Source organism: Scyliorhinus canicula, chromosome 12 (genome assembly GCF_902713615.1).
Source record: "Scyliorhinus canicula chromosome 12, sScyCan1.1, whole genome shotgun sequence".
NCBI lineage: Eukaryota > Metazoa > Chordata > Chondrichthyes > Carcharhiniformes > Scyliorhinidae > Scyliorhinus > Scyliorhinus canicula.
In genome coordinates, this window is record NC_052157.1 from 30,933,720 (window position 1) to 30,947,601 (window position 13,882).

General features: G+C 50.6%; 1 protein-coding gene across 3 annotated transcripts in view; it reads left to right on the plus strand.

The window, feature by feature from the left end:
* Positions 1-6,079: 6,079 nt before the first annotated feature.
* Positions 6,080-13,882, plus strand: part of rfx7a (regulatory factor X7a) — a 77,503-nt gene continuing 69,700 nt past the window's right edge. For all 3 annotated transcript variants that reach the window (XM_038812906.1, XM_038812907.1, XM_038812908.1), the window contains exon 1: positions 6,080-6,276. In XM_038812906.1, coding sequence (XP_038668834.1) covers positions 6,143-6,276 — 134 coding nt within the window. In that variant the 5' untranslated portion in view covers positions 6,080-6,142. The remainder of the gene's footprint in view (positions 6,277-13,882) is intronic.

Sequence of the window (13,882 nt, forward strand, 5' to 3'; positions counted from 1 at the left end):
TCTGTGCATTTTTAAACAGCTTGTTTTACTAGTTTCTGTATGAGATTATTGAATGATGGAGAAAGAGAAAGATTTGCATTTATATTGCATCTTATCACATCTTTCAGAAAAATCTCAAAGTTTAGTGCTCAGTATACATTGAATTAATTTGAAGTACAGTGACTTTTATAGGTAAATGCCACAGCTAATTTTGCGCACTGCATGTTCCCAGAAACAGCAAAAGAATTAGTGTTTAATCTACTTTTGTTAGTGTTGGATGAGAGAAGAATGTTGGCCAGGCCACCAAGAGAACGTCCTGCTCTTTTTCAAATCGTGCTTTTTGCATCCTCCCAAAATAACAAAAGAGGAAGGCTCAGCACTATATCTAAATGGGGGGGGGGGGGTCTTGCTACATTGGTGTGTCAGCCTAGTTTAAGTGTTCAGGCCTGGGAGTGGAATTAATCCTCCAATGTGCAACTCAGAGGTAAACCTACTATCAAATGTCCGATGACACATTCAAGAAATTGTGTAAATCATCTCGCTGTCTTGGATGCCCTTGAGTTGTGCTGGCTTCCTTGTTACCTAGGCCTCAATGACATCTGTGGGGAAACATGGCTTTGAAAGGCCTCAGAGCCACACAAACATATAATCAGAAAATGGGGATTTCTGGTCTGTAAAGTATTTTCCTTGGGGTGGAGAAACTTGCAGGCTGGCTCAAAGTTGTTCCCTGAGGTGTTCCCATGGATATGCTCACCATAAATGATGTTGCTGGAAGGTTATAACAGGGAGACAGAGTTGGCTTATGGATCTCCTTGCTGGCAACAAAATTAATGGGTAACTCAGCATCTTTGGAGAGAACGGCCCAGTTTATGTATTTTTTTCTGTTTCAGTTAAAAACATGATTGGTTTATGGCCCTCTCAATGATTTACTAAGTCTATCCAATGAACAGAAGAATCTTTTTAAAAATAAATTTAGAGTACCCAATTATTTTTTTTCCAATTGAGGGACAATTTAGTGTGGTCAATCCACCTATCCTGTACATCTTTGGGTTGAGGGGGTGAAACCCACACAGACACGGGGAGAATGTGCAAACTCTACATGGACAGTGACCCGAGGTCGGAATAGAACCCGGGTCCTCGGCGCCGTGAGGCAGCAGTGCTAACCACGCATTTGGAGTATTGCGTACAGTTCTGGTCGCCTCATTATAGGAAGGACGTGGAAGCTTTGGAACGGGTGCAGAGGAGATTTACCAGGACGTTGCCTGGTATGGAGGGAAAATCTTATGAGGAAAGGCTGATGGACTTGAGGTTGTTTTCGTTAGAGAGAAGAAGGTTAAGAGGTGACTTAATAGAGGCATACAAAATGATCAGAGGGTTAGATAGGGTGGACAGTGAGAGCCTTCTCCCGCGGATGGAGGTGGCTAGCACGAGGGGACATAGCCTTAAATTGAGGGGTAATAGATATAGGACAGAGGTCAGAGGTAGGTTTTTTACGCAAAGAGTGGTGAGGCCGTGGAATGCCCTACCTGCAACAGTTGTGAACTTGCCAACATTGAGGGCATTTAAAAGTTTATTGGATAAGCATATGGATGATAATGGCATAATGTAGGTTAGATGGAATTTAGTTTTTGACTTCCCATGTCGGTGCAACATCGTGGGCCGAAGGGCCTGTACTGCGCTGTATCTTTCTATGTTCTATGGTGCACGTGAAACTGGGCCCGGGCCCTCAGGAGGCCATGTTCGGGGTGTCGTACCAGCCGGGGTTGGAAACGAGCGCGGAGGCAGATGTTGTAGCCTTCGCCCCGAAGGTGGATCCTGTTAGGGTGGAGATCAACCTCTCCACCCTGTGCCCTGGCGTGGCAGGGGGGACCTGATGGAATTCTTGACGGTTGAAAAGGTCAAATTTGAACTGAGGGGAACGATGGAGGGATTCTACAATTCATAGGCGTTATTCATTATACACTTTTGAGAATTGGATCACATCGAACATTAGGGGGATTGGGGGCTGGGAGGGTTGGGGGGGGGGGGGGGAAGGGGACTGTATGTGTTAATGGTGACATGATTCCTGATTCCTTTTTGTCATTTGTTAATGTTAACATGCGGGCCAATGCCTGGGGTTTGGTGGGAGGATGGGATCGTTGTTATTGATATGGGGATTGACATTACATTCGTTACTGATTATTGTTTATTGTTGGGTGTAAATTTGGGAGAAAATGTGAAAAAGGAGAATAAAAAATATTTCAAAAAGAAGAACAAGATGCGGTGACGACATGATTCTGCTGCAGCTCAGTAGCGTACTTACATTCATTACTGAGGATTCCACATGAATAATGTCCTCTTAATTTTATCTTTGAAACTATGCCCCAGCAAAGAGGAGAGGAGAACCATCATACTTGACCTAAAGTAATATGAAAGCATTTATTGCACGTCACAGAATCAACATCATAAAAGATGAAACACCAGCAGCCAAGATCAGACTTCAATGCTCAAAGGGCAAAAGCAATACAGGGTATGGGGAAAAAGGCTTGGGGAGCAGGACTAATTGGACTGCTTTGTCAAAAATTCTGGGATTGACACAAATGGCTCCTTCTGTGATGTTGATATTGTAACTTGTCCAGTGGAACACCAACTTTAAACATGTGCAGTCATCATAACTTTAATAATTAAAAAATATATACATAGAAATAAAAGCCAATGCTTTTGTGCAACAACTGATGTAACTCCCACTCCTTTGCAATCCGGCTCCGCTGTATTCAACAAATCCCTGGGCATGAGGATCTGGTGAGGTGGGGAGGGCATAAGGGAACAGAGTGGAGGCAATATTTGGAGAGGGCAACATTGGGAGCTGGGGGAGGGGGGGGGGCATTGGGACCCATGGGGCAGATTGGGATCCAGAGATGAGACTCCAGGGGGAGGAATGGGGGCACCCTAGGACCCAGGGTAGTGCAGTGGTTAGCACAGTTGCTTCACAGCTCCAGGGTCCGAGGTTCGATTCCTAGCTTGGGTCACTGTCTGTGCAGAGTTTGCATTGTCTGTGCGGAGTTTGCACTTTCTCCCCGTGTCTGCATGGGTTTCCTCCGGGTGCTCCGGTTTCCTCCCACAGTTCAAAGATGTGCAGGTTAGGTGGATTGGTAATACTAAATTGCACTTAATGTCCAAAAAAAAGGTTGGGTTGGGTGGGGTTACTGGGTTACGGGATAGGGTGGAGGTGTAGGCTTAGGTAGGGTGCTCTTTCCTAGGGCTGGTGCAGGCTCGATGGGCCGAATGGCCTCCTTCTGCACTTTAAATTCTATGAGATGGGGCGTTTGAAAGGATGGGGTATATGAGGGCATTAGAACTTAAGAAGATGGGGAATGGAGGTATTTGGGCCCTGGAGCAGAGAGGACATTGACTCCAGGGATAAGGGCATTAGGACGCCGGGAGAACGATGCATTAGGACTTGATGGAGGGCATTATGACCTCAGGGGCAGATATTGGACCTTGGGAGAGGAAGAGCATTTAGGTCCCGGTGAGAAGGGGCATTAGGACCAGGGGGAGGTGGGAGGTTGGGGCATTGGGACCTGCAAGGAGGGGTAGAGGACATTGAAATGCAGGAGGGGGCACAGGGGCCCATGAGGGGGCACTGGGACCCAGAGAGGGGGGGCACTTGGACCCGGGGAGGGGGGGGGGCCACTGGGACCCGGGGAAGGGGGTGGGGCACTGCGACCCGGGGAGCACTGGGACCCGGGAAAGGGGGGGCACTGGAACCCGGGAAAGGGAGGGCACTGGGGCCCGGGGAGTGGGGGGGGGCACTGGGAACTGGGGAGGGGGGGCACTGGGACCTGGGGAGGGGGGGCACTGGGACTCAGGGAGGGGGGGGCACTGGGACCTGGGGGGGGGCACTGGGACCCGGGGGGGGGGGGCACTGGGACCCGGGGAGGGGGGGGCACTGGGGCCCGGGGAGGGGGGGCACTGGGACCCGGGGGGGGGGGCACTGGGACCCGGGGAGGGGGGGAGGGCACTAGCACCCGGGGAGGGGGGGAGGGTACTGTGACCCGGGGAGGGGGGGCACTGGGACTCGGGGGGGGGGGGCACTGGGACGCGGGGGGGGGGGGGCACTGGGACTCAGGGAGGGGGGGGCACTGGGACTCAGGGAGGGGGGGCACTGGGACTCGGGGAGGGGGGGGCACTGTGACCCGGGGCGGGGGGGCACTGGGACCCGGGGAGGGGGGGCACTGGGACCCGGGGAGGGGGGGCACTGTGTCCCAGGAGGGGGGGGGCACTGGGACCCGGGGGGCACTGGGACCCGGGGAGGGAGGGGCACTGTGACCCGGGGAGGGGGGGGGCACTGGGACTTGGTGGGGGGGGGCACTGTGACCCGGGGCGGGGGGCACTGGGACCCGGGGAGGGGGGGCACTGGGACCCGGGGGGGGGGCACTGGGACCCAGGAGGGGGGGGGGGGCACTGGGACCCGGGGGGCACTGGGACCCGGGGAGGGGGGGGCACTGGGACCCGGGGAGGGGGGGGCGCACTGGGGCCCGGGGGGGGGGGGCGGGCGCACTGGGGCCCGGGGAGGGGGGCGGGCGCACTGGGGCCCAGGGGGGGCACTGGGACCCGGGGAGGGGGGGGCACTGGGACCCGGGGAGGGGGGGGCACTGGGACCCGGGGGGGGGGGGGGCACTGGGACCCAGGAGGGGGGGGGGCACTGGGACCCGGGGAGGGGGGCACTGGGGCCCAGGGAGGGGGGGCACTGGGACCCGGGGAGGGGGGTGGGCACTGGGACCCGGGGAGGGGGGGGCGCTCTGGGACCCGGGGAGGGGGGGCGGGCGCACTGGGACCCGGGGATGGGGGGGGGGGGCACTGGGACCCGGGGATGGGGGGCACTGGGACCCGGGGGGGGGCACTGGGACCCAGGAGGGGGGGGGGGGGCACTGGGACCCGGGGGGCACTGGGACCCGGGGAGGGGGGGGCACTGGGACCCGGGGAGGGGGGGGCGCACTGGGGCCCGGGGAGGGGGGGCGGGCGCACTGGGGCCCGGGGAGGGGGGCGGGCGCACTGGGGCCCGGGGGGGGCACTGGGACCCGGGGAGGGGGGGGCACTGGGACCCGGGGAGGGGGGGGCACTGGGACCCGGGGGGGGGGGGCACTGGGACCCAGGAGGGGGGGGGGGCACTGGGACCCGGGGAGGGGGGCACTGGGCCCAGGGAGGGGGGGCACTGGGACCCGGGGAGGGGGGTGGGCACTGGGACCCGGGGAGGGGGGGGGCGCTCTGGGACCCGGGGAGGGGGGGCGGGCGCCACTGGGACCCGGGGATGGGGGGGGGGGCACTGGGACCCGGGGATGGGGGGGGGGCACTGGGACCCGGGGATGGGGGGGGGGGGGCACTGGGACCCGGGGATGGGGGGGGGGGGCACTGGGACCCGGGGATGGGGGGGGGGGGCAGTGGGAACATGAGGGAGAAGGATCACAGGTACCTCCCGGGAAGGGAGTTATTATAAGGAACTGGGGAAAAGGGGGCTTTAAGCCAATGGTTCCCCGCGGTCGGTGCGCCTGCGCGGTGCTGGTGTCGAGTGAAGAGCCGCTGCGATCGGCGGCGAGTCCGGAATTTAACACCTTCACCCCCCCTCCCCGGCCCGTCCTATCTCCTCAAAACAACAACAAAACATCACAAAGAACATCTTCAGTTATTTTCACCAACCAACCCCCCCCCCCCGAAAAAGAAAAATCCCCAATTGCCGGATGATTTGACACATTTCCCTGAGTGACAAGAAGAAGCGGAGCGCCTTCCGGCACGGAGCGGGGGTAACGATGCGCCAGAGGCGGGGAGAGCGTGCAGCCGCCGCCGGGGCCGCGTCGCTCCGCTGAATAGTTCCCACCCCCCCCCATCATCGGCCAGGGGCACCTGGCAGCGGCCTGGGAAGCGGGGAGGGTGGCGGCGGCCGGGGAGGAGGAGGAGGAGGAGGAGGAGGAAGAAGAAGAAGAGGAGGAGGCTGCGCTGCTCACTCCCGCCGGCCCGATCTGAGCCCGCGGCCTAGCAGCCGTGCCGCGCCGCGAACCCCCCCCCCCCGGGAAAGAAGCCAACTGACCCCCCCCCCCCCCCCCCCCCCCCCAAACCGAGAGCTTGCCGTCTCTCCTCCTCCCCCCCCCGGCCCCGCTCCTCCTCTCGCCGCCGCACCACCATCACCATGGCAGAGGAACAGCCGGAGCCCGAGCAACAGCTTCACAAACAAGAGGGCACCGGGGCTCTGCCGTCCCTGCTGCCCGGCATGGCAGAGTCGGAGGCGAGTGCACTGCAGCAGAAACTGAAAAACTCCATCTGGTAAGGCAGCAAAACTGGGGCCTGCTTCATAAACAAGTCTGTGCCTGTCCTGAGCCGGATATTTTACACATATATATATATATATATATGTGTGTTGGTATTGCATATTTCGTGGACAGGTTATATTTGATGCCTAACTGTGAGCTGTGGCTTTTTCTTTGCAGTGAAAAATAAATGATAGTTTGCTTTATGTTTTTGATCTGCACGTTTGGAATATGATTGGTGCCCTTGGGGGGGGGGGGGGGGGGGTAGTGGGATGGGATTTTTTTTGTCTTCAATTTAAAATAAAGGATCTATTCATGACACAATGGAGATCACTGACTTTATTTTGTTGCATTATTTGTGTGTGTGTATGGGTTAAAATGTCAAGACGGTTACCGCTGCGGTGTTTCTGCCACCCCCCCCCCCCCCCCCCCATATCTCGATTGGGAGTTGAGGAGCGTGTGAACGAACGAAAATATTGTTGATGAATCCGCCCCGCGAACATTTTATCTCGAGTAGAATGGAGTGAGGCCCAACTTGTTAACTTTTGATTTATAAAGATGTTCCAACGTAGAAAAAACAGGGATTAAGGTGGAACTGCTCGCCAGATGTCTGGGTTTCAAAACCCAACAGCTTGGTTTATGCACTGACGAACTATGTTTATAGGTTTTGTTTTTCGCACGTTTGACATTCATAAGCACTAAAAATTCAAAGATATTCAAACGTAATATGTATGTTTAATGTTTGTTGCACAAATATTGGGGAGGCAGTGGCGTAGTGGTATTGTCACTGGGCTAGTAAAGCAGAGACCCAGAGTATGCTCTGGGGACCCAGGTTCAAAACTCGTCACTGCAGATGGTGAAATTTGAATGGAATAAAAACCTGGAATTTAAGGTCGAATTATGACCATGAAACCATTGGCAATTGTTGTAAAAACCCATCTGGTTCACTAATGTCCTTTAGGGAAGGAAATCTGTCGTCCTTAACCTGGTCTGGCCTACATGTGATCATAATCTTTATTAGTGTCACAAATAAGCTTACATTGACACCGTAATGAAGTTACTGTGAAAATCCTCTAGTCGCCACACTCCGGTGCCCGTTCGAGTTGAGGGAGAATTCAGAACGTCCAATTCGCCTAACAAGCACATCTTTCGGACTGGGGAGGAAACCGGAGGAAACTCACACAGACACTGGGAGAATGTGCAGAGCACAGACAGTGCAAACCTGAGTGCCTGGTGCTGTGAAGCAACTGTGCTACCATGTAGCCTCCATACCCACAGCAATGCGGTTGACTCTTAAATGCTCCCTTGAGGGCAATTAGGATGGGTAATAAATGCTGGACCCACGTACCATCAATTAATTTTTTTAAAATAGTTGAATGTACAGAGATGAATCAGTATAATACTTCAATGGGGTGGCGCAGTGGATTGCACTGGGACTATGGCGCTGAGGACCCGGGTTCGAATCCCGGCCCTGGGTCACTGTCCATGTGGAGTTTGCACATTCTCCCTGTGTCTGCATGGGTTTCACCCCCACAACCCAAAAGATGTGCAGGTTCGGTGGATTAGCAACGCTAAATTGCCCCTTGGGCAAAAAAATAATTGGGTACTCTAAATTAAAAAAAATAACTTCAATTGTTGTTTTAATTGCACCAATTGATTGATTGACTTTATTGTCACATTGTACCGAAGTGCGGTGAAAAGTATTTTCTGCAGCCAGGAGAATGTACACATTACGTACACAGTAGACAAAAAGAATAATCGACAAACTACATCGACAAAGAGTGATTGGTTACAGTGCGGAAGAAGGGCCAAACAAAGCAAATACATGAGCAATAGCAGCATAGGGCATCGTGAATAATATTCTTTTTTTTGACGTCCCATGAGTTTTATTTGTGAAGACTGATAACTTAAAATACACCATTATAGTGACACGATTGCAGAAGTTTCAAACATTCACACAGATTTCAATGCTGGTCCTTAAATTCCACTTGCCCCGCCCCAGAGGAGAACCACACGTCATTTATTTTCTGTGATTGCTGCTGGTGCCTTCTTCTTGGATCTCATTTTGAAGAACAAACAAATTGTTGCAATTGTTGAACATGTAGCTATCACATAGTTCCTCCTCCCTGTGATGGTGTAGGCCAGGGGTGGGCAAACTTTTCATTGCAAGGGCCACATTCAGAAATTCACAATTTTAAAGGGCCGCATAGTATATTAATTAATAGTCCCGGTTGTAACCAATTAGCATGCGGCATATACCTCAGCGCTTCCCCCGGTGGCATCCTGCCTTTAGCCCTCTTTTTCTCTACTTTTCAAAAATGTCGCTTCACCCGGTTATGATTCTGGGCGCCTCATATAGAACAGTACAGCACAGAACAGGCCCTTCGGCCCTCGATGTTGTGCCGAGCAATGATCACCCTACTCAAGTCAACGTATCCACCCTATACCAGTAACCCAACGCCCCCCATCCCATTATCCTTATTAAAAAAACATTTTTTTAAATGACTTGATCTTGGTGGGCCGCATAAAGACCTTTGGCGGGCCGCATGCGGCCCGCGGGCCGTAGTTTGCCCACCCCTGGTGTAGGCATTGAAATACTTTTGGAAGCCAGTTAACTGATGCTGACCGCCAGCATCGTGACCTGCCATTCTCGCTCCTCACACAAACTTCACTCGGCCGCTCCCGTGTCCTTCACAGGTCCCGAGCTCTGCCTGCCCCTCCACCGGTAGTCGTGAATAACGTTCTTACAGGAAACAGATCAGTCCGAGGGAGAGTCATTGAGGAGTATAGTAGCTGTGGGGAAGAAGCTGTTCCTATGTCTGAATGTACGGGTCTTCAGACTTCTGTATCCTCTACCTGATGGAAGGATCTGGAAGAGGATGCAGCCGGATAGGATGCTCTATGGCGCATCTGTAGAAGTCTGTGAGAGTCGATGCCGACATGCTGAATTTCTTTAGCTTCCGTAGGACGTAGAGACGTTGTTGGACTTTCTTGACTATTGCATCAATGTCGGTGGACAAGGACAGACTGTTGGTGATGGTGACCCCCAGGAACGTAAAGCTATCGACCATCTCCACTTCTGAGCCATTAATGTAGACAAAGGTGTGTGTCGGGCTATGCTTTCTGAAGTCTATGGTTCGTTCCTTGGTTTTAGAGAGGTTGTTTTTGATACACCATGCAATTAAGTGATCTATCTGTAGTCTGATTTGTTGTTGTTTGAGGTACGACCCACCACAGTCGTATCATCCGCAAACATATAGATCGAATTGGAGTTAACTCTTGCCACACAGTCGTGTGCATGTGTATAGGGAGTACAGTAGAGGATTGAGCATACATCCTTGCGGGGCCCCGGTGTTGAGAACTATTATGGTTTGTTGGTCAGGAAGTCAAGGATCCAGCTGCACAGGGAGGGGTCAAGTCCAAGATTGCAGAACTTGGTTATTTGTCTTGTCGTGATAATGGTGTTGAAGGCGGAGCTGTAGTCTATGAACAGCAGTCTGACGTAGGTATTCTTGTTGCCGAGGTGTTCGAGTTTGTAGAGCCTGGGAGATCGTATCTGCTGTGGACCGGTTGGGGCGATAGGCGAACTGCAATGTATTGAGACTGTGGGAGGCTGACGGTGATTCGTCTCATGACTTGCCGCTCAAAGCATTTCATGATAACAGATGTCAGGGCCACCGGTCGGTAGCCGGTGAGGCATGCTACCTTGTTACTGGTATTATGGTGGTCTTCTTGAATGACGTCAGTAAGAAGTCTTACAACACCAGGTTAAAGTCCAACAGGTTTGATTCAAACACGAGCTTTCGGAGCGCAGCTCCTTCCTCAGGTCATTTGCTTGAATGAGGTGGGAACCTCAGAGCAGAGTGTTGAAGATGTCTGTGAATACACTTGCCAGCTGGTCTGCACAGGATCTGAGTGCTCGCCAGGGACCCGTCAGGACCTGTCGCTTTCCGCGGGTTCACTTTCAAGAAGGCAGCTCTTACCTCTGAGGCTGTAATACTGGGTATGGGTGTGTCCAGGGCTGTTGGGGCAGGTGCCACTGGCTGTCTGTTCAAAGCGGGCATAGAACTTGTTCAGTTCATCGGTGAGTGACCCTATGCTCACTCTTATCGGGCTACATTGTCTCACAGTCCACCAATTCATTGATTTAAAAATGATCAACCTTGTGCTCAAATCCCTCCATTGCCATGCCCCTCCCAATCTCTGTAACCTCCAGCCCTTTGAAAACTGTTATTCCAATTCTGGGTGCCTTGTGAACCATTTACCCATCCTTTGGTGGCTATGCCAACAGCGGTCTAGCTCCTAAACTCTGGAATCCACTCCCTAAGCCTCTCTCTCTTTTGAACTACTGTTTAAAACTTACCTCTTTACCATGGTTTTGGTCACCTGTCCTAATATCTCCTTATGGGACTTGCTGTTCAAACTTTGTCTGAATACCCCTATGATGTGCCTTGGGGCAAAGCAGTATGTTAAAGATGCAATGTAAATGCCTGTTGTAGTGAAATTTATCAGTGTGCAATCCCTGCAGCATTTTCTTTTTCATCATATCTTAGTCAGTCATCTAACAGCTTCAAATGATGTAAGTAATTTAAAAAATATAATGTTATTTAGTACACTATCTATCTTATTTATTGTGAGAACATATGACAAAATGTGCAAGATCAACATATGTAAATTCCGTTTAATCTCCTTAAAGCAAAAAATCTGCTGTATGTTGACATCAGCCTTTGGGCTTGATCCCAAATTCCATGTAATTGTCTCAGCCAAAACATGCTTTATAACTGATATAATGTACTAGAATTCTTCACTTTTTCTAAGGGAAGAGGAGGGATCTTTTCCATTTGGTGTGTATTCAATTTGTTTGTAAAGATGGCTTGTAATCAGACAGTTAACTGGTTTCTCACGGGTTAGTGTCTTAGAGCTGTCTCATTTGAACTTGAACATAAGTTTTGTCAGCTCTTGGTTGGGCTGCCAGATGGAGCAGCTTGTAGAAATGAAATGGATGGTTTTTGGTCGAATCGACTCATCTTGCTTTGCTGAAAATACACCTCGTGGCTGATAACAGAGCATCGATAATGGTTTTGTAGTTGTTTCTCACTGATAGTGATGTATGCTCCTGAACATAGAACATAGAACAGTACAGCACAGAACAGGCCCTTCGGCCCGCGATGTTGTGCCGAGCAATGATCACCCTACTCAAACCCACGCATCCACCCTATACCCGTAACCTAACAACCCCCCCTTAACCTTACATTTTTAGGACACTACGGGCAATTTAGCATGGCCAATCCACCTAACCCGCACATCTTTGGAGTGAACTGCTTTAGAAGAAATGGTTTAATTTTGCATCTCCGATGCAATATGTCCACTTGATGCAGATTACCGTAACTCTGGATTATTTTTCTTTCATATTAAACCCGGCATTTGAAGCAAAATAAAAAACAGTACCAAATGTGTTGAAATCTGTTGGCTGAATTGCAATGGCTGAACGAATTGAATGCTGTTTCTGTTGAGGCATCTACTATACATTTTTGAGTCAAATTCATATTGTATTTTTCATAGAGACTTCAGATTGAAATGTTTGGGGGGGAAGGGAAAAGAGCGGGTTTCCAAAAATTTCAAATTTTCCTGCTGGCATTTTTTGGAGCTCTTTTTGCTCGATGAATGATGAGAATATTTTGGCATAATATTCGGGTGCATGGGATAACTGTTTGTTTATTAGTCATGATTAGCAATTGGCTGGTTGGATAGACAACAACATGCAGTGGTGCACAATGAATTTGGGTGGCAGATGTTTTATAGTGGCACAGGGATTGGCATTGGAACAGCTAATGTTTATCTTTTCGGATGATATGGAGGATAAGATTATGTAGTGTCTGAATTTCAAGATAACAAAGTCCAAAGAGCTTAAAAAAAACTAGGGCTGTTGGCAGAGAGGAGGTCGGTGCAATTTGATATGTTTAAGCTTGGGTAGTAACCACTAAGTAGAGGTAATGCTCAAAGTTTATTTTGACCATAATTAAACTAAATCAGGAGTTCTTTGCAGAATTTGGGTCTTGCTCTAGTATTGGAAGGAGTGCAAAGGAAAGCTATGAATGATGCAGAATTAAGCCTTCAGAGCTAAGAGGAGCGATTAGCAGCCCTGGGACTTTCCGGTCTTGTGAATTTGTGCAAGGGTGATTTAATAGAAGTATTTAGGGGAGACGGTGTCGTACTGGTAATGCCACAGGATCGGTAATCCAGAGACCAGGCTAATACACTGTGGGCATGGTTTCAAATCCCACTAGGCAGCTGTTGAAACTTAACTGCAAATAATTCATAGAACTGTAATTGGAAGGTAGTCTCAGTAATGGTGACTATGAAACTATCATTGATTATTGTTAAAAATCCGTCTGGTTCACGAATATGAAATCTGCCATTGACTTCAGACCCCTCAGCAATGTGGTTGACTCTAAACTGCTTTCTGAAATGGCCTAGCAAGCCATTCAGATTGATCATCAAGAATGGGCAGCAAGTGCTGGCCCAGGTAGCCCAAAAATAACTTGAGGTTTATAAAATTTAGATTCCAAAACTTATTTTGTCGTGTGGCAATTTCAAGCATAAAGGGATTGTTGTTTCAAAGTTAGGGATAGTTCAAGCAAAACATTAGCAGAAGAGTTGTAATGTATGAAATGGATACTGGCTTGAGGAGTGAAACAAAATGATAATTTTTCAAGCATTAAAACGATAACTAGATTAAGTTCATGACAGCTAATTTAAAAAAAAAAAATATTTTAATTCTCCTTTTCCACATTTTCATATTTACAACAACAAATAATTAATAATAACAACAAATAATTAACAATAACAACAAAAACAATGGCAATCCTCGAGCCAATAATTCCCTCATCCCACCCACCACAAAAAGCTCCCAACATCTTGAATACAAAACACCAATGAAAAAGAATCATCATTAATTTATATATTCCACCACCCCTTAATGTTCGATGTCATCCAATTTGTGAAAATGCATGGTGAACAAGGCCCATGAGTTGTAGAACCCTTCAATCCGCCCTCTCAACTTGAACTTTACTTTCATGAGCGTTAAGAACTTCAGCAGGTCCCCCCACCACGCCGAGGCACAGGGTGGAGAAGCTGACCTCCACCCAACAGAATCCACCTTCGGGCAATCAGCGAGGCAAAGGCTAAAACATCTGCCTCCGCACCGCTTCCAGGCCGATCTGACACCCCAAATACGGCTTCCAGGGGACTTGATTCGAGTCTCACCTGCACCACCCTTGAGATACTCGAAAGACTTAAAGACTTCCCTCCGATACCCCTCCAGTTCTGGGAGGACCAAAATGTGATTTGCCCCCCCCCTCCCACACACAGCGTTCACAAACGTCCTCCACCCCCTCAAAAAGCCATCTCATCATCACCCTTGTGCGGTGCGCCTTGTACACCATCTTCAACTGTATCAGCCCCAACCTCACCCATGAAGTTGAGGCATTCACCCTCCGAAGCACCTCACACCACAACACCACCTCCATGCCCTCCCCCAATTCTTCCTCCCATTTTGCCTTAATTCCATCCAGTGATACCTTATCTTCTCCCAGAATAACCCCATAAATCGCCGACACCAC